Raw genomic sequence first — 20,099 nt, 5'->3', positions numbered from 1 at the left:
GTCAAAGAGAAAATAAAGGAAGAAATCAAAATGTTTTGAGAGTTCAGTGAAAATGAAGACACAAGCTATCAAAATATTTGGGACACAGCTAAGGCAGTACTGAGAGGGATGTTCATAGCCATACAAGCACACATTAGGAAACAAGAAAAAGCACAAATAAACAGCCTGCTTGCACATCTTAAAGACCTAGAAGAAGAGTAAAGAAACTAGTAGAGCAGAAATCACTAAAGTTAGGGCAGAAATAAATAACATTGAAAATAAGAAAACCATACAAAAGATCAATGAAAGTAAATGTTGGTTCTTCAAAAGAGTGAACAAAATTGACAAAATTTTAGCTAGACTCACAAAACAAAAAAGGGAGAAAACCCAAATAAATTGGATCATAAATGAAAGAGGAGATATCACAACAGACACCCCAGAAATTCAGCATATAATGTGAGGCTTCTATGAACAACTATATGCCACCAAGCTAGAGAACCTGGAAGAAATGGACGATTTCCAAGATACCTACAAACTTCCAAAATTTAGTAAAGAGAAACTAGATAACAGGAACAAGCCCATCACAGCTAATGAAATTGAAACAGTTATCAAAAATCTTCCCAAAAATAAAAGTCCTGGACCAGATGGATTTTACATATGAATTCTACAAAACCTTCAAAGAAGAACTAATACCTCTACTTTTAAAAGTCTTCCAGAAGATTGAAGACACTGAAATACTCCCTTCCAACTTCTATGAAGCCAACATCACTTTGATACCAAAAGCAGACAGGGAAACAACCAAAAAAGAAAAACTACAGACCAATATCTCTGATCAACATAGATGCGAAATATTAAACAAAATTCTAGCCAACCAGATACAGCCGTATATTAAAAAGATTGTTCATTACTACTCAACTGTAAAAAATGGTGACTTCACCATTTTCAGCCGATCTTGGATGGACTTTGAAAAAAATCATGTTAAGTGAAATAAGTAAGAAACAGAAGGATGAATATGGGATGATCTCACTCTCAGGCCGAAGTTGAAAAACAAGATTAGAAAAGAAAACACAAGTCGAACCTGAAATGGAATTGGAGTATTACACCAAAGTAAAAGACTCTGGGGTGGGTGGATGGGTGGGGAGAATACAGGTCCATGAAAGATGATGAATGACATAGTGGGGGTTGTATTGTTAAATGGGAATCTGGGGAATGTTATGCATGTACAAACTATTGTATTTACTGTTGAATGTAAAACATTAATTCCCCAATAAAGAAATAAATTATTAAAAAAAATAAATTAAAAAAAAACAAACATTGTTCATCATGACCAAGTGGGATTTATCCCAGAGATGCAAGGTTGGTTTAACATACATAAATCAATCAATGTGATCCACCACATCAATAAAATCCAAGACCAAAAACCACATGGTCGTATCAATAGATGCAGAGAAAGCCTTTGACAAAATACAACATCCCTTTATGATCAAAACACTACAAAAGATGGGAATAGATGGAAAATTCCTGAAGACAGTGGAGTCTATATATAGCAAACCTACAGCCAACATCATACTCAATGGTGAAAAACTGGAAGCATTTCCCCTCATCAGGTACTAGACAGGGATACCCACTATCAACATTACTATTCATCATAGTGTTGGAAGTTCTTGCCATAGCAATCAGGCAGGAGCAAGAAATTAAAGGGATATAGATTGGAAGAGAAGAAATCAAACTCTCCCTATCTGCAGATGACATGATAGTATACATAGAAAAACCTAAAAAGTCCAGCAAGAAGCTTTTGGAAATCATCAGGCAATACAGTAATGTGTCAGGCTATAAAATTAACATTCAAAAGTCAGTGGCATTCCTCTTTGCAAACACTAAGTTAGAAAATGAAATCCAGAAATCAATTCCTTTTACTATAGCAACAAAGACAATAAAATATCTAGGAATAAACCTAACCAAAGAAGTGAAAGACTTGTATACTGAAAATTATGAGTCACTACTCAAGGAAATTGAAAAAGACACAAAGAAGTGGAAAGATATTCCATGTTTATGGGTTGGAAGAATTAACAGCATTAAAATGAATATACTACCCAGAGTCATATACAAATTTAATGCTATCCCCGTCAAGATCCCAACAACATTTTTTAGGAGAACAGAACAAATGATACAAATGTTTATCAAGAAACAGAAATTACCCAGAATTGCCAAAACAATCTTGAGAGGAAAGAACAGAACTGAAGACATCACACTCCCAGATCTCAAATTGTATTATAGGGCCATTGTAATCAAAACTACTTGGTACTGGAACATGAATAGATATACTGACGAGTAGAATAGAAATGAGAGCCCAGAAGTAAGCCCCCTATGGACATCTAATGGACATCTAATCTTTGACAAAGGTGCCCAGACTATTAAATGGAGAAAGGGGAGTCTCTGTAACAAATGGTTTTGGAAAAAATGGGTCGAAACATGCAGAAGAATGAAACTGAACCACTATATTTCACCAAACAAAAAAAATTGTGTGTACCTATGTTTATAGTAGCACACTTTGTAATAGCCAAAAACCTGGAAGCAACCCAGGTGTCCAACAACAAATAAGTGGCTGAGCAAGTTGTGGTATATACTACTCAGCTATTATGGGATGATCTCACTCTCAGGCATAAATTGAAAACAAGATCAGAAGAGAAAACACAAGGAGAACCTGAACTGGAGTTGGTGTATTACACCAAAGTAAAAGACTTTGGGGTGGAGGGGGGAGAGTGAGAATACAGGTCCAAAAAAGGATGACAGAGGACCTGGGGGGGTTGTATTGTTATGTAGAAAACTGAGAAATGTTATGCATGTACAAACTATTGTATTTACTGTCGAATATAAAATATTAATCCCCCAAGAAAGAAATAAAAAAAAAAATCCTTCAATTGACAAGCTTCTCTTGTAAACCTGTTTGAACTGAAACTATCAAATACACAGTAGTGAATGTCTTGGGGTCTGTAGCTGCATTTGAGATCTATAGAATGGACAAGAGGTTTCACGAGGTGATTCGCTCATAAGTTGCTGCATAGCAATTTCTATCATGAACTGAATGCCATCACTTGAGGGGCATTTCCTGGATCTTCTACTTATCAGGAACATCCATGTGTATTCAGTATGAGGGAAAAAACCAAAAAAACCTAAACTTCTGTTCTATTATTTTTTTAAAAAATATTTATTTTCCCTTTTGTTGCCCTTGTTGAACTTCTGTTTTATTAAACCACAGAAAGTTTGAGTCTAATTTAGTGCCTTAATTGACAATATAATTTGAATATAGGCATAAGAGCTGTATTTTGGTTTTTTATTAAATAAAAATATTTATTTATTGAGAGAGAAAGCATGGGAGCCAGAGCACTTCTCTGTCATAAGTATTGCCAAGGACTGAACCTTGGGCCTCATACCTGCAAATACTCTGTTCTTCTGCTTAGCTACCACTGCGGAAGTGGAGCTAGATTTTAAATATACCAGTGTGATCAGCTTTCAGTGACGTGTTTAAAGGATTAGTGGGTTACTTGGGCCTGTGTAGTATAGACTTTTGGATGTCTGACTACTCTTATGAAGAACAGGGTCTGCATGCTGCTGATCCCTATTAAGATGTATCTGGTGACTATCTGACTAGGACAGCCAAGAATAAAGATCTTATCACAATCCTTTGTTTGTTGACAGCACTTACCCTTAACTTCTTGCCTTGGTGAGAGATTTTCCTGTCCCTTCTTCACAATGTTTCAGAAGGAAGATGACATAAACTGATTTGCCCCTAATTCAAGAGCTGCAGCTCTGTGCAAATAGCCCTCACTAGAGAGAAGAATCTTCTATCAGATCCTTTTCTAGCATAAAAAAGCTATCCTCTAGTTAGACAAGTATCTCCACTTGATATTCATGCAAGCCTGCATGGATTATGAACTATTTCTGTAGGATCTCAGGTGCTACAAATAGTAGTATCTCTGTAAGTAGTATCCTCAAGACTAAACTGGTGAGTAGAGTAGATGGGGGGGTGAAGGTTTACTGAGCTCATAATTCATGTGCCTGGATGGAGAGATGACAGAGCGATAACTCTGTTGTCATAGCAGCTACTCAGCCACTGATTCTCTCAAGAGTCCTCAAAGAGAAGACTGAGTCAGAAATCAGAAGATTCAAAGTTTGCTCTGTGCCTTGGTACAAGGAAGCTGTGTGGTCTTACACAAATCACTTTAACTCTCTCTTTCATCTCTGGAAATTACAGAGGTCAGGGCCACTCTTGGAGTTGTATTACATCCGTGGCGAAGCAGCACACCAGACAAGTTAGCTGTTTTGCTGGTCCAATTCTATTTTTTAAAAATCACTTTATTGGAGGGAAATAATAATTTTCAAGACAGTTATCATCTATGTCCAGTTTCTTATCTCCCTGTGCTAAGTGTTTGCACAGCATACCTACCATCAACTGACATCTTCGTCACAGTGCACTGAGCTCCCAAATAAATATTATCAACATGATTTTCAGTCTTTCAGTGATACGACCTTTGCTTCCTTCTCCAGCTCATCTGTACAACCTTTCAATCACATTAACTCATTTCAGTTCCCCAAATGCCCTGAGCTTTCTCAGCTTTGCCTGGCACCCATGTCTCCTCAGTTTTCCTCATCAAAAGAAAACTCCTGTTCATCCTTAGATTTTTCATTGACAATATAGAACAGAAAACTTGTAATTTACTGAACACAAACAAATATGGAGACATTAATAATTTCATGTGAATTTATCTAAGTGACATTCTATATTCTCTTGGAATTTATTCCAACTTCTGCAAGTCAGAATCTATATTGTTTTTAAAAACCATCTTCTTCCATTTTTAATTCTTTTTAAACTTTTAAAAATTATCATCTTTATTTATTTATGGGATAGAGACAGCCAGATTGAGAGGATGGGGAGAGAGAAAGGCAGAGAGACACCTGAGTCTGATTCAAATGCTCGTGAAGCTCCCCACCTGCAGGTGGAGACAGGGGGTTTGAACCTGGGGTCCTTGTGCACTGTAACATGTGTGTTCAATCAGGTGATCCACCACCCAGACCCACTGTTTTAATATATAATATAGTCTGTGTACAGCACAATGTACCCAAGTAATTAACATTAATTATACTGGTTCTCATGTGCAATTTTTTAAAAAATATGCTCATTATTCTAACTTCTATTGAGAAATAACTGTTCTATAAACAGTTTTTTATCACTTCATACTTCATAGTTTAAGATAAATCATGCTTACTATAAAATAGACATGGCCACATCTAATTTACAAGTACATCATGGGAATACTTAATATGAAAATATCCAATCATAAAAATATACCTAATCATAAAAGAACACTAGACTAATACATAATGGTCATTTTGACACAAATAATAATAGACAGGAGGTTTTCTCTCATTCAACAGTAAAGCAACATTAAATACCAGGTGAACAGGGAAAGACGAAAACAATTGCCAGCAAATTCAGGAGCTGCTGCTGCTGCTGGGTCTCATGTCTGGAACAAGTGAATTCTAAGGCTGTTTTCAGGGGGCTCCTCTTACCTCAGCATCAAAGCGAGGGTCCTGGTAGGCATCGCTGATGTTCACCGGGAGGCCCGTAGAAGCCACCAGCTCTGCGACACTGTTATTTATAAGCCAGTCAGAGTATGATGGTTTCTCCAAGCTTTCTTTGAAACTGTTAGAACACCAGGGCAGGTAGTAAAAAAAAGAGACAAACGTGAATTTACTTGAAAGTATACTCTACCAAGCCACACTCATTCCCATTTTCATGAGAAGAGAAAGTGGCATTAGTCACAGAGCAATAGTGACCTAATTATCAGTGGCTACTTTAAAAGATTTACCTGCAATTAAATAAAATAATCAGATCCCTGGGTAGATGTGATAGATTCTCTATGACCCAGAGAGCAACCAGACATAAAATAGACAATGAAGGAACGACCACAACTGAAGGCAGCTGTCAATAAAGTAGCATGATGAGGCCTTACTCACCTCTCTACCCACCTAACTGAAGAGATATATGCTCAATACAGAGAAAAATTAAGGCCAAGAAAGGGGAAAGTAAGAAAATTAATGGAGAATTGAATTTGATACTTTCATTTATACCCTTTATGTATTTGATTTATTATTTCCACTTTTTACCAGAGCATTTCTTCGGTCGGGCTTGTGGTGGTGCAGGTGAGTGATCGTGGAACTCTGAAGCCTCAGGTATAAAAATCTTTTTTTTTTAATTAAAAAAAATTTTTAATCTTTATTGATTTTGAATAGAGACAGAGAGAAATTGTGAGGGGAGGAGGAATAGTGCAGAAGAGGGACAGAGAGACACCTGCAGCCCTGTTTCACTACTCATTAAGCTTTCCCCCTGCAGGTGGGGACCAGGGACTTGAACCCGGATCCTTGCACACTGTAATGTGTGCACTTAACCAGGGGTGCCACCGCCTGGCCTCCATAAAAATCTTTTTGTTTAACTATTATGCTATCTCCCTAACAATGAATGGAGAGCCTTAAATATAGCAAAAAAGGAAAAACAGAAAAATAAAATTAAAAAGTAATCAAGTAGCTAGGGAAGTTTTCTCAAGCAGGAATTGCACATTTGAGACTCTTGGTCTGACCCTCCATGAACCATGTATTAAAATGATGGGCTGGTTTCTCCCTCATATGAAACTCTACTTCGTATGAAGTGAGTAAATCTTAACGAATTAAAAAAAGCACTTTAATACTACATGTAATTTTGGTAACTATGTAACTCTTTGTAGTGCGTTTTTTTTTTATACACACATACATTTCCTATAATCTCACTGGAAAGTCTATAATGCTAGTGGCCTTTCACATTACTAAGTTAGATCATATCGATATTTGCCTTGAATAAAGAAGATAAATGCTAAATGATGCTGGCAACTTTCCTGGCATCATTCACAATGAACACCAAATTCAAAGAAATGTTGCAAGAATTAGTGAGATTCCCCATCTCCTGCCACCCTTCCATCTTTTTTCCACAAGGAACATATTAAGCCCTGCCAGCAATTGTGGAAATATGAAATTGAGTCCTGCTGAAATCACAGTTGTCAAGGGTAAGTCTTATGGAGGATGTCAGAATTGTGACTTGGCAGATAATTACCAAAGTTCTGTGCATGAATGCAAGTATGCTAGGCAGTACCCTCCATATTATATTCTGTGGAGCTCTGGGATCCCTGAGACATTAATGAGTGCACTGCAGCCAGAATAATAATTCTATAAGCTTTTAAACCTAAGAAGCATTAGAATGCGAGAAAAAGCTAAACACTGCACGTAGTCACCATGGTTTTGCCCGAGTGGAACTTGTGCCATACTGAGTATGTCAGGAATTGGGGGAGAGGGAGGACTTGCATGAATCAGCGGGGAGCAAAAACATGAATTGTCACCAATGAAATATCTCATTTGATGTAACTTCTAGCTCCATCGTTATCGCTCTCTCTCTCTCTCTCTCTCTCTCTTCCTCTCTCTCTCTCTTCCTCCTTCTCCCTGTCTCTCCTTTAGGGTTATTGCTGGGGCTTGGTGTTGGCACTAAGCCACCATTCCTGGTAGCCATTTTTCCTCTTTTTCCATTTAATTCAATAGAATGGAGAGAAATTCAGAGGGGGAGGAGAGACAGACAGACCCCTGCAGACCTGCTTCACCACTTGTGGAGCTTCCCCCCTGCAGGTGGGGAGCTGGGGGCTCAAAGCGCCGGGTTTGACCGGATCCTTGTGCTTACTATTACGTGCACTTAACCAGGTGAACCACCATCTGGCCCTATAACTTCTAATAGCTATCTGGCATATTCAACATATATTTGTGGTATTATTCATACCAATATGGTATTCTAGAAATCATTAGTAGGTAAACTCATTCTCTATGGATCTCTGGCTGAAAAGGGAAGTCTTAATAAAAGACTGAGTCTTAATATTCTTTAGATGGTTTCTAAATCAAGCAAGTGAAAAGTCTGAGGGCTTCAAAGATAAAAATGAAATCTATTTCCTTGAACAAAGGACACAATGATTTGTTTTCTTTCCGCTATTTTATACATATGAGAATTGAAAGCATATGTTCTGCTGTGATCAGAGCAAAATATGGGGACACAATCTGTACCTATTATGAGAATTCAACAGAAAAGGTCATTTCTAAGATTTTAAGAAACTGTGGGACAAGTCGCTCTACCAATTCATTCTGCACTATCTGTGTGGCTTACCCCACATTATGATTTTTTAAGTATCTGGTGATCAAGTACTGACCTAATATGGGGTGGGCAGAAATGTTACAGCAGGTCCCTGGGGAGGAGTCTGAGAAGGAACTGAGGAAGAATTAACTGGGGTAGGGAGAAGAAGCTGAAATGAAGTGAACAAGGGACCAAGGGGTGGGGTGGGGGAGCAGTTTTGTCAGGAAAAAAATCAAAATTCTGTAAGCTGGGTCTTTTAGAATAGACAAGAGTTTAGCTAAGGGGGAATGAAGGGTGAGAAGAAAAGCACCCAGGGAGGAGAAACAAGAGACAAAAGCAGGAACTAGATAGACAACAGAGTAAAAGTAAGTTGTGGAATATTGAGAAGTTCCTTCTGGTTATGGGAAAACAAAACAAAACAGGAAAGGATGCTTGGGCTTAACGGTGGAGGTTTTGACTGAGGAGCTATATAGCACTATAACTTAAGTTCCAGCTGGTGGTAAAGTGATCACTTGAGAGCACTGAACAGAAATATGGCATGATTTGTGGTGTAATTTTAAAATGATTGCTTCAGGAATGGTGAGACAGAACTATCTAAGAGAGACTGAAAGCAGAGAGAAGACATACTAGACTAGTGAGGTCATGCAGGTAGGAAGGAGGGGAAGATGGATCAGAAAACAACCCGACCATATGTTGTCTGCAGGAATGCCACCTAACTCAACAGGACAAACACAGACTCAAAGTGAAAGGATGGAAATGTATCATACAAGCTAAGAGACCACAAAAAATAACAGGAATATCTATACTCATATCTGACACAACAGACTTTAAAATAATAAAAGATAGGGATAGACATTATTTAATGCCCTGAGGATCAGTCAACTGAGAGGATTAACAATTATTAACATTTATACACCCAATGAGGAGCCATCAAAATATGCCAAACACTACTAGGAGAGCTAAAAAAAAATACATTGCTAGTAACACAGTAATAGTTGGAGACTTTAACACCTCACACTCTCGAATAAACAGATCATAGACTTAACAAAGAAATAAGAGAATTAAATGACTAGACGTATTAGACATTTTCAGAGCCCTTCATCCCCCAAAACAGAGATACACGTTCTTTCTGAGTCCACATGGTACATTCTCAAGAACAGATCACATATTAGGTCACAAAGACAGTGTCAGAAAATTCAAGAGCATTGAAATCGTCCCAAGCATCTTCCCAGATCACAGTGGAATTTAACACTTAACAACAACCAGAAGATAAGTTTCCAAAATACGGAAACTCAACAATACACTGCTTGACAATTACTGGACCAAAGAGGAAATTTAAATGTCCCTAGAATCGAATCAAAACGAAGACACAAGCTATCAAAATATTTGTTACCCAGCACTATGAATTATAGCCATAGAGGCACGCATCAGGAAATAAAAAAACTAAAATAAACAATCTGAATACATACCTCAAAGGCTGAGAAAAACAAAGAAATCTCAAAGCAGAAGTAGTGAAATAATTAAAATTCGGGTAGAAATAAATAACATTGAAAATAAAAGATAGAATTTTCAATTAAATGTGACTTCAAAACAATAGGCTATTCTATTTATCCTGTTTCTTATCAGGGAAGGAGTCAAAGTGCAGGACTAGAGCAAAAATAGTAGGGGCAAGTTAACTTTAACAATCACGAATGCAGAAGATATCCAAAGAAGGAGAATTCATTTCATGTACTGAAATCTAGCAAAGGCTAGATTTCACAGATAAGGTAAGATCTGTATTGAGCTGAGGCGGCAATAGGGAAAAAATTTTAAAACTGCTTCTCTGTTTCTTCAGTTTTATGTTGCACATATAGATAAATCAAGAGCCAGAAGGGCAGAATACTTAGAAAAAGTCAGGAAAGTTGAGTTGTCACTCTAAACATTTACATCATATTTTGACTTTTGTTCTACCAGTTCAGTCTTTCAAATCCCAAAGTTCTAGTGTAATGCAGAGCCATGACATTGAGCCATAGCTTTCAAACCTGTGCTTATTTTTTGAAAGGATAATTTCACTTTATGGAAAATACTATGGGTCTTAGAGTCAGAGATACTATGATTCAACTTTCTATTTTGATTCTTCCCAGAAAAGTGACCACGGGCAAATTATTTACTTAAACTGTACAGTGATTTTATTACTGCTCACACAGTTATTATATAGAATAAAAAGACCATGTATGCAAGTGTGAGCATATTAGCTAGACTATAATAATTGTTATTATATTTCTTTTCTTTTTTCTCATTTCTACAGCTTCCCTGCTCTGGGGCAACTTTTTCAGGTAGAGAAAGAGAAACAGAGGAAGAGGCAGAGAGAAACAGAAAGAGAGAAAGACCACAGAACTAAAGTTTTCTCAAGTACAGTGGGGACCAGGCTTGAATATATTTCTCACACATGGCAGACCTGATACCCTCCCCGGTGACCTATCTTGCTGGTCATAAACATTTTTAAGTATCAACTATTAAAACAACTTCAAAAGGCAATTATTCATGGGAAAGCATACATTTTATTTTAGCGATGTGCTGTGACTAACAAAGGTCAGGATGAAAATCATTTCTGCTTCTTGAGGAACACATCTGGCTTTGAAGAGTTAGTTATTTCATAAAGGTCCTATGTCAATTCCTTCTGATTAATGATAATTTTATTTATGTGATTTCCTCCCTGTCAATGGATTGCTACTAGAAATGAGCATGGCAAGATCACTGATATAATCAAACAGGTCTGTGCAGGTGCTGCCTACAGAGAAGCTCCCAGTGAAATGGAGGGTGGGGCTGAAACCAAGCCTCACTGTGTTGTTAGCACCGTGACTTCTTGATAGACCCCTGAGTTATAATCTTTGTTCTTTCTTTGCTGAACTATTTTTCTTAATTACTAACAGCTATATTTTACACCAGACATGTCAGAAATTCTTTGTGATCTCTGTAGTTCTTTCTCCTGCCCCCAGGGGTGTTTTGGCCTTATCAGGGTAAACACAGATAGTGGTCAACAGACCATTCAGGCTTATGTGAAACCTGCCTTATCTGGGATCTCTGGATTATGCCTGCATACTTGGGGTGAGGTCAGGATTTGAAAAGTAAGCATAAAACCTGATTTAGTCACCAGAATTGGAGATAAGAAGTCTGATATACAGTAGTCTACATACTATGAGAGATGGTTCCATTATGCATGCCCTCAAGTTGTTCGTGTTATACCCTTAAGATGTTTGTGTTTATGTACACCCTTATTTATATTTATACTTGATAGAGCTGTATGTACACATATCCAATAAACAAGGGGCAGTGATCCTACAGGAGCGATTAGGCAGGGAGATCCCACAGAGACATCGGGCAGAGCATGAGGCAGAGCCTCACTGTGAGAGGTGCGCCACATGTCCACCACTCCAGACTCACTCTTTTCTCTCACTACTAATGGTGTAATGAAGTTTATTTCTCAACCCTGAGATGTGGATGAAACCAGATAACCCAAGTGTTTTTGTCAATAAGTAGTGCAAGTTGGTATAGACTTGAACTGAAGAGTTATCCTCAACACATCTGTCTATCTAGAAGGGATGTCATTTTCAAGTCTCACAGAATGACCCTGCTTCTTCATGGCATCTAACAAATGGGTACCTAATATCAAAATGAATGTCCCCAAAGACATGGAACTCACTTAATTACTAAAACATCCCACTCCATTTTGTGGCAGCTCAATTTACTTTAAAATAATCTACATCCTCTGCTCTAAGTCTCATAGGACATGGATATTTTTATCTAACAGGCCTTCAAATGTTTGGAAATAGTTGACACTGTTTCCTATAGTCTTCCAACCAAGATTATTCTTTTTAAAGCTATTTCCAATTTCTTCAGCTACTCTGTTTTTTAAAATTGTATTGTATTGTATTTATTTATTTATTTTATTTTTGCCTCCAGGGTTATTGCTGGGGCTCAGTGCCTGTACTGTGAATCCATTGCTCCCGGAAGCCATTTTTTAATAAATCGATGGGGGGGTAGATAAAGAGGGGGAGATAAAGACAGATACCTGCAGACCTGCTTCACTGCCTGTGAAGAGACCCCCCTGCAGGTGGGGAGCCAGGGGCTCAAACTGGGATCCTTACGTGGATCCTAACTCGGTGCACTACCATCTGGCCCCCTTGGTCATGCTTTCTTAACTGTCACTATCTTGGTCCTAGATGATTCTCTAATAGTTAACAGTTCTCTTGAGTAGGAATGTCAGTGATGGATAGTTTCAACATCAGAATGAGTGTATTGATAATCCTATTATGAACACTAGAGTTTACACTAGTTTTCAAAGAGCTTATGTCAGAACTTTGTCATTCTTTTAAGAATGATGGTTGGATGGATGCCTACTAAATGTTGGACAGCTACAGGTTAAGTCTTACATAATATTATCAATAAGGGGCATTTCCTTTTGCTGAAATTAAATGGCACATATAGCTACTTACACAGAGAGGAGTATGGGTAGGAGTTAAAGGGGCCGCACCTTCAGAAAACTTAGAAACAGTAATGTGTTGGGGGTTAGTACACTAGAAGGATGCATAAGCCATTATGGAAATGTATATTTAAAAAGGGTTTAGGGGCCGGGTGGTGGCACACCTGGTTGAGCGCACATATTACAGCGCATAAGGCCCGGGTTGGAGCCCCCTTCCCTACCTGCAGGGAGAAAGCATCACGAGTGGTGAAGCAGGGCTGCAGGTGTCTCTCTGTCTCTGTCTCTCTCTCGACCCCCCTCCCTCTCAATTTCTATCTATCTCTAATCAATAAATAAAGATAATTAAAAAATATGTTTTGGGGGGCAGGCAGGTTAAGTGCAAATGGCGCAAAGCACAAGGACTGGCGGAAGGATCCTGGTTTGGGTCCCCACTCCCCACCTGCAGGGGGGTCGCTTCACAAGCTGTGAGGCAGGCCTGCAGGTGTCTGTCTTTCTCTCCCCCTCTGTCTCCCCTCCTCTCTCGATTTCTCTCTGGCCTATCCAGCAACAATGACAGCAATAACAACAACAACAACAATAACAATAACAATGATAAACAAGAGCAACAATAGAGAAAAAAACCGCCTCCAGGAGCAGTGGCTTCATGGTGCAGGCACTGAGCCCCAACAATAGCCCTGGAGACAATATATATATATATATATATATATATACATATATGTGTATATGTATATATATATATATATATGTTTTAAAAATTTTTTTTTAAAAACGTTCAGTTCAGCTTGTATTTAGAAGGCTATCTGGAGAGCAATGTTACAAAGAAAGTTAGTGTAGACTGGTCTTTGTGGAATTAGTAACTATTCATCTGGCAGGGAAAAAAAAAGGTAAAAACACTTTGCAAAAGCAAAAACAATGGAGAGGAAGGAGCAAGCCAGTGTGAAGCACAGATCTTGAAAAGGAGCTAAGAGACCATGAAAACCATACTAAAGATGTGTGAGAACAGAATACCGACCAGATCAATCCAGAGATGTATATACAAGAGATGATATAATTAAACTAGCAAAGGCCAAAGATAAATAAAAATTACTGAAAGCAGCAAGAAAAAAATATCAAGATTAATATAGTCAACCTTTAAGGCTATATCAGGTTTCTTAACAGAAATCCTAGAAACTAGAAGGGAGTGGCAAGCTAGCTAACTATAGAGTGATAAACAAGAAAGGCTTCCATCCAAGAATACTGCACCCCTCCAGACTTTCATTCAAATTGAACAGCAGAATAAAGACTTGCTAAGAATAAGAACAATGGGGCTTCGTTATTCCAGGCTGACTTTTTCAGAAAGAAAGAGAGAGAGAGCTAGAGAGACAAAGAAAGACAACACAGCACCAAAACTTCCCTCAGTGTGGCAGGCACCAGGTTCAAACCTAGTGTGTGTCCATGACAAAGCAAGTGCGTTATCCATGTGAACTATCGTGCTAGTCCCTGTCACAGTCAAAGGATGGAGCTTTATTTGTTGTTAGAAAGTTCTGCATCAATGGATATTATAATCCAGACAGTCTGGTACTGGAACAAAAACCAGTGGAACAGAACTGAAAACCTAGATATAACCCCCCACACCTATGGACACCTAAATTTTGATAAAGGGGCCCAAACTATTAAATGGAGGAAGGACAGTCTCTGCAATAAATGGTGCTGGGAAAGCTGGGTTGAAACATACAGAAGGATGAAACTGAACCACTTTATCTCACCAGAAACAAAAGTCAACTCCATATGGATGAAGAAACTATCAAATACTTAGAGGAAAACTTTCCTATCTATACCTCAAGGACATCTTTGATGATACAAACCTAACTGCAAGGAAGACCAAAACAAAAACAAATCAATGGAACTACATGAAATTGAAAATCTTCTGCACAGCAATATAAACCATCACCCAAACAAAGAGACCCCTTACGGAATAGGAGAAGATCTTCATATGCCATACATCAGAAAAAGAGACTTAATAGCCAAAATATATAAACAAGTATTTGTATGGGAGAGGAAGATGACTACTTGGTGGGGGATACGGCATGCTGTCGTTAGGGGGATCAGAAGCTGTATACCTGTGGCAAAAACAGTCTGACAAACCACCCCCTATAAAGTGACAACAAAAAGAAAGGCGTTTCCTTACTGTACATCTCTGACCTTGGTAGCCTGAGTATTTGATATTTAATCTTTCCCAATTTAGTAGGTAGCACTTATATTTTTATTTGGACATCTTTGATTATTTACATGCTAGATATTTTTGTGAGTTGATGGACAGTACTTTAAAAAATATTTATTCATTTATTAGATAGAGACAAAAAGAAATCAAGCAGGAAAGGGGAGATAGAGAGGGAGAAAGAGAGGGGGACGGGTGGTGGTGGGAAAAAAAAAAAAAAGAATAAGAACAACAGAGAGAATCAATTACAATCAAAAAGGCTCTACAGGAAATTCTAAAGGGAACTTCATAAAGACACACACACACACACACACACCTCACTCACTCTCTCTCTCTCTCTCTCTCTCTCTCTCTACCTGCATAAAGTAATGGCACTAAAACATCTCAAATCCATCATGTCATTAGATGTGGATCAAGAAACATGACCCAGCCATATGCTGTCTTCAGGACACCCACCTGGCCCAATGGGACAAGAATAATACACTCAAAGGGAAAAGATGGAAAACCATCATACAAGCCATCAGCCTCAAAAAAAAAAAAAAAATCAGTATGAGTAAAGATTTAGAACTGTGAGGTTTTCTGTGCTGCTATAATAAATATTTGAGGTGAAACTTAGGATACATGATGGTTTGTGATGAATAAGACTATGAAGCCACTAAATTCATTAAGCCACTAAGTCCACTAGATCAACAGTTCACAAGCATATACGATAACTCTTGCAATCAGTTCAGTAGCCTCTTAAGTTCGGAGTTCCCTACATATAAATTCAAGTATTTTCTGGATACATTCTCTGACGTATTCTCAGTCAACTCAAAATTGACACTGCAAAGACTGAATTAATAATACTCTCCCCTTCGTGTGATTAAAATTATTAACTATTATTGTTGATTTTCCTTGATCCAGATTCCTATGTATGTGTGAATTTACAGCTATAGAGTGCATTTTTAGAGACAGAATATAGCTAGAGAATAGAGATAGACAGGAAGAGGGAGAGACACAACAGCATCAGAACTTTCTCGTGCCATAGAACCCCCCACCATGTGTCTGGACTACATACACAGCAAGGCATATTCCCTGGAGAGGTATCTCTCTGGCCCTAAAGAGTACTATTGGAAAAAAATTAACTAAAAGTAGCTCTTTGGGTTGGTATCAAAGGTTTCAATATACACACAACCTATTTTTTCATTAGCAGAGAGTGATTGGCAATTGCCCCTTGGACAACTTGAGTATTAGCTACTTGGAAAGGAAACAGAGTATGCAAGAGTCACAAACTCAAAGAACTCTTTGAGAAGATATTTCATTTTTATGCTTTGTGAACAAAAACTGATTTTTGATCCACAGTTTTTGCCTGGTACTATTTGCCATTTTGCCTCACTGACCAGAGGCCAGTTTGAACTCTGTTCATAAAAGAAACTCATTTCTTTTCTCAGCTAAATCTATTTATCCCTTGGACCTTCCTGAAGCCTTAAACTGTGAAACAGTATTTGAAGTTGCCTTCAATTAGGAGATTAAGGAAATAAATCAATACCAATGAAACTTAAAGGCAGACCACAGCAGGAGAGTCTTAAACCCCTAGGATTGGGAAATTAATAATCTCCTACTGGCTTCAGTATATTTTTGAAGGTTACTAAACAAGCCTATTAGTCATAAAAAGTAATGGGAGAGATGTAATTAGCAAGCAGCACCAGTCTGTCAGTCCATATATGGTAGTAGAACTAGAAGATGCTCAAAGTTGCAAAAATTCCCGAAGCTTATCAAGACCAGTTAGTGGACTTGTCGTTAAGAACTTGCCTGAGGACACTTCATTTCCTCAAGTTGGACAATTAGAATAATAAGACTTATCACTACAAAAAGTTGGCGTCATTTTGAGGAAGTGTCTTATGACTCGTAGATGTGCGTCAGATAGCATTGCTGTGAGTAGTTGGTATCTATCATTTAGCATCAAATAGTAGCAACTACTTGGTTTCACAACCAAGAAAATCTCGTGTGTGTGTGTGTGTGTGTGTGTGTGTGTGTGTGTGTGTGTGTGTGTGTTTTCACACCCGTGTGTGTTCTGGTCTAACATTCCCAGTTATGAGATGATAAAGTTTAATTACTATGACTTTTAGTTTCCATAATGGAAAATAAAAGTTATTACATAGGACTTTATTGTTTCGATAACAGGAATATTGAAGAATGCATATCACATAGAAAGTTCTCAAAAATAGTTTCTTTTTTAATTAATTAATTATATTTATTACGTTACCAGAGTTATTGCTGGGGTTCGATGCCTGCACTACAAATCCACTGCTCTCGGTGGCCATTTTTTTCTTTTCTTTCTTTCTTCTTAAATTTCTTTGTTGGGGAATTAATGTTTTACACTCGACAGTAAATACAATAGTTTGTACATGCATAGCATTTCCCAGTTTTCCATGTAATAGTACATCCCCCACTAGGTCCTCTGTCATCCTTTTTGAACCTGCACTCTCCCCACCACCACCGCCACCCCCCCACCCACCCCAGAGTCTTTAACTTTGATGTAATATGTCAATTTCAGTTGAGGTTCTACTTGTGTTTTCTCTTCTGATCTTGTTTTTCAACTTCTGCCTGAGAGTGAGATCATCCCATATTCATCCTTCTGTTTCTGACTTATTTCACTTAACATGATTTATGTATATGTATGCATTTTTAGGGAAAGAAGGTGGGGGGCATATACAGATGACTTTAGGAATAAAGATTCCTACTTAACAAGTACTCTGGCACCAAGATAGAATCCTGAGTGTTCAGTCTTTGGTACTAGTCTTGTCTTCTATTAAGCTGGCTCAGGACATACTGAGACACTTACTAGCTGTATAAGTGGAAGAGGGATATAAATGAGCCTCTTCAGGCATCTAGATCTCTCATTATTCAATTAACATAATGCCATAATGCAATTCACTAGCCCTGAACTTGCTAGGTAGTCAAGAAAGAGAAATGTTTTAAGTTTCTTATTTAGAGGAGATTACAGAACAATACAAAAGTGCTTTGGTTTCAAGATGACTGGTAGTGATGGGGATGATATTGTTTTATTATTTTTAAAAAACTTTTTATTTATAAAAAGGAAACACTGACTAAACCATAGGATAAGAGGGGTACAACCCCACACAATTTCCACCACCAGAACTCCATATTTCATCCCCTCCCCTGACAGCTTCCCTATTCTTTAACCCTCTGGGAGTATGGATCCAAGGTAATTATGGGGTGCAGAAGGTGGAAGGTCTGGCTTCTGTAACTGCTTCCGCAATGAACAGGTCGATCCATACTCCCAGCCTGTCTCTCTCTTTCCCTAATGGGGAAGGGCTCTGGGGAAGCGGAGTTCCAAGACACATTGGTGGGGTTGTCTGTCCAGGGAAGTCTGGTCAGCATCATGCTAGCATCTGGAACCTGGTGGTTGAAAATAGAGTTATCATACAAAGTCAAACAAATTGTTGACCAATCATGGACCTAAAGGCTGGAATAGTGCAGATGAAGAGTTGGGGATGTGTCTCCGTTTTGTAGATAGTTAGTAGGCATATTTTAGTTATATTCCAAAGGGCCTGTGGCTATACTAGTTTTCGTTTTGTTTTTCCCTGAGCCTGAAATTTGATATGCAGGTGGATCCTAATTATTGTCTGGGGAGATGATGTCATGGCTGGAAGAAGGACCAGAAAGCTGGATCAGGGAAGACAGTAGCTCCCAAACATGGGAAAGATGTACAAATATTGTTGATTGTAAACCCCATAGATTTGATATGATCAGGGGCCCATATTCAGCTTAGGAGCATATGTGACCTCTGCATCCCTGTAGATCTGAGCTCACATTCTGTGATCATAAGTAGGAACATTCTAAGCTGCCCCAATATCAGGACCCATCTTCCTCAGGTGTAGCATAGAGTATGTTGTTCAGCCTCCCTTTGGAGGATGGAACATTCTCTACCATTGTTGATCCAAATTGAGGGCAAGACCCACAAAGGGGTCTATTGTGTTGTTCCTGATAGAAATGACTGATAACAGTGGAGAGAGGGATTCATTCAAGGTCTAGGCCCATCATGTCTGTTTGGGAATCTAAGGTCTCCCTGAATAGGGCCCCAGCTGACGGGGTGGCCTGAAGTAACTAAAGAGACATTGTTAAAGTGTGCCAGTCTCTTGCCCTTATTCAGCTTTTGCAGTCCTTGCTTTGATGAGGGATGGTATGGGTTTTTTTTTTAAGTTTATTATTATTATTTATTTTCCCTTTTTTGTTGCCCTTGTTTTATTGTTGTAATTATTATTGTTGTTGTTGATGTCGTCGTTGTTGGACAGGACAGAGAGAAATGGAGAGAGGAGGGGAAGACAGAGAGGGGGAGAGAAAGACAGACACCTACAGACCTGCTTCACCGCCTGTGAAGTGACTCCCCTGCAGGTGGGGAGCCGGGGGCTTGAACTGGGATCCTTATGCCGGTCCTTGTGCTTTGCGCCACCTGCACTTAACCCACTGCGCTACCGCCAGATCCCTGGGGTGGTATTGTTTTAATCTCATCTCTCCTCTCCTCTCCTCTCCTCTCCTCTCCTCTCCTCTCCTCTCCTCTCCTCTCCTCTCCTCTCCTCTCCTCTCCTCTCCTCTCCTCTCCCCTCCCCTCCCCTCCCCTCCCCTCCCCTCCCCTCCCCTCCCCTCCCCTCCCCTCCCCTCCCCTCCCCTCCCCTCCCCTCCCCTCCCCTCCCCTCCCCTCCCCTCCCCTCCCCTCCCCTCTTCTCTTCTCCGTCTCCAGGGTTACTGCTGGGGCTCGGTGCATGCACTACGAATCTACTGCTCCTGGAGGCCATCCCCCCCCCCCATTTTTGTTGCCCTTGTTGATATTGTTGCTATTGCTGTTGTTGCTGTTGGTTAGAAGAGAGAGAAATCAAGAGAGGAGGGGAAGACAGAGAGGGGGAGAGAAAGAAAGACACTCACAGACCTGCTTCATCTCCTGTGAAGTGAACCCCCCTGCAGGTAGGGAGCCAGGGGCTCAAACCAGGTGCCTTGAGTCAGTCCTTGTGCTTTGTGTCATGTGCGCTTAACCTGCTGTGCTACCTCCTGGCTCCCTAATGTTTCATGTTTTAAAGATCTTTTAGTTCCTTGAAATCAGAACATTCACTGTATTTTTTACTTCTACGAAACACTTAGCTCACAGTCCTAGCAGAGAAAGAAATTCATAAGAAATTAATTCATAAGATTAGTTCATAAGAATTAATAGCACATTGAAAATATTCTGCCTACATCAGTGTGTATGTCTGTCTAATATTCAC

At 39.0% G+C, this 20,099-nt stretch overlaps 1 protein-coding gene across 1 annotated transcript in view; it reads right to left on the bottom strand.

Moving 5' to 3' along the window:
• Positions 1-20,099, bottom strand: part of PDE11A (phosphodiesterase 11A) — a 349,760-nt gene that overhangs the window by 186,860 nt on the left and 142,801 nt on the right. The window contains exon 6 of the mRNA XM_060178283.1: positions 5,551-5,683. Coding sequence (XP_060034266.1) covers positions 5,551-5,683 — 133 coding nt within the window. The remainder of the gene's footprint in view (positions 1-5,550; positions 5,684-20,099) is intronic.

Source organism: Erinaceus europaeus, chromosome 18 (assembly GCF_950295315.1).
Source record: "Erinaceus europaeus chromosome 18, mEriEur2.1, whole genome shotgun sequence".
Lineage (NCBI taxonomy): Eukaryota > Metazoa > Chordata > Mammalia > Eulipotyphla > Erinaceidae > Erinaceus > Erinaceus europaeus.
The sequence above is the reverse complement of the archived record's forward strand: the minus strand, read 5'-3'. Positions and strand labels throughout refer to the sequence as shown.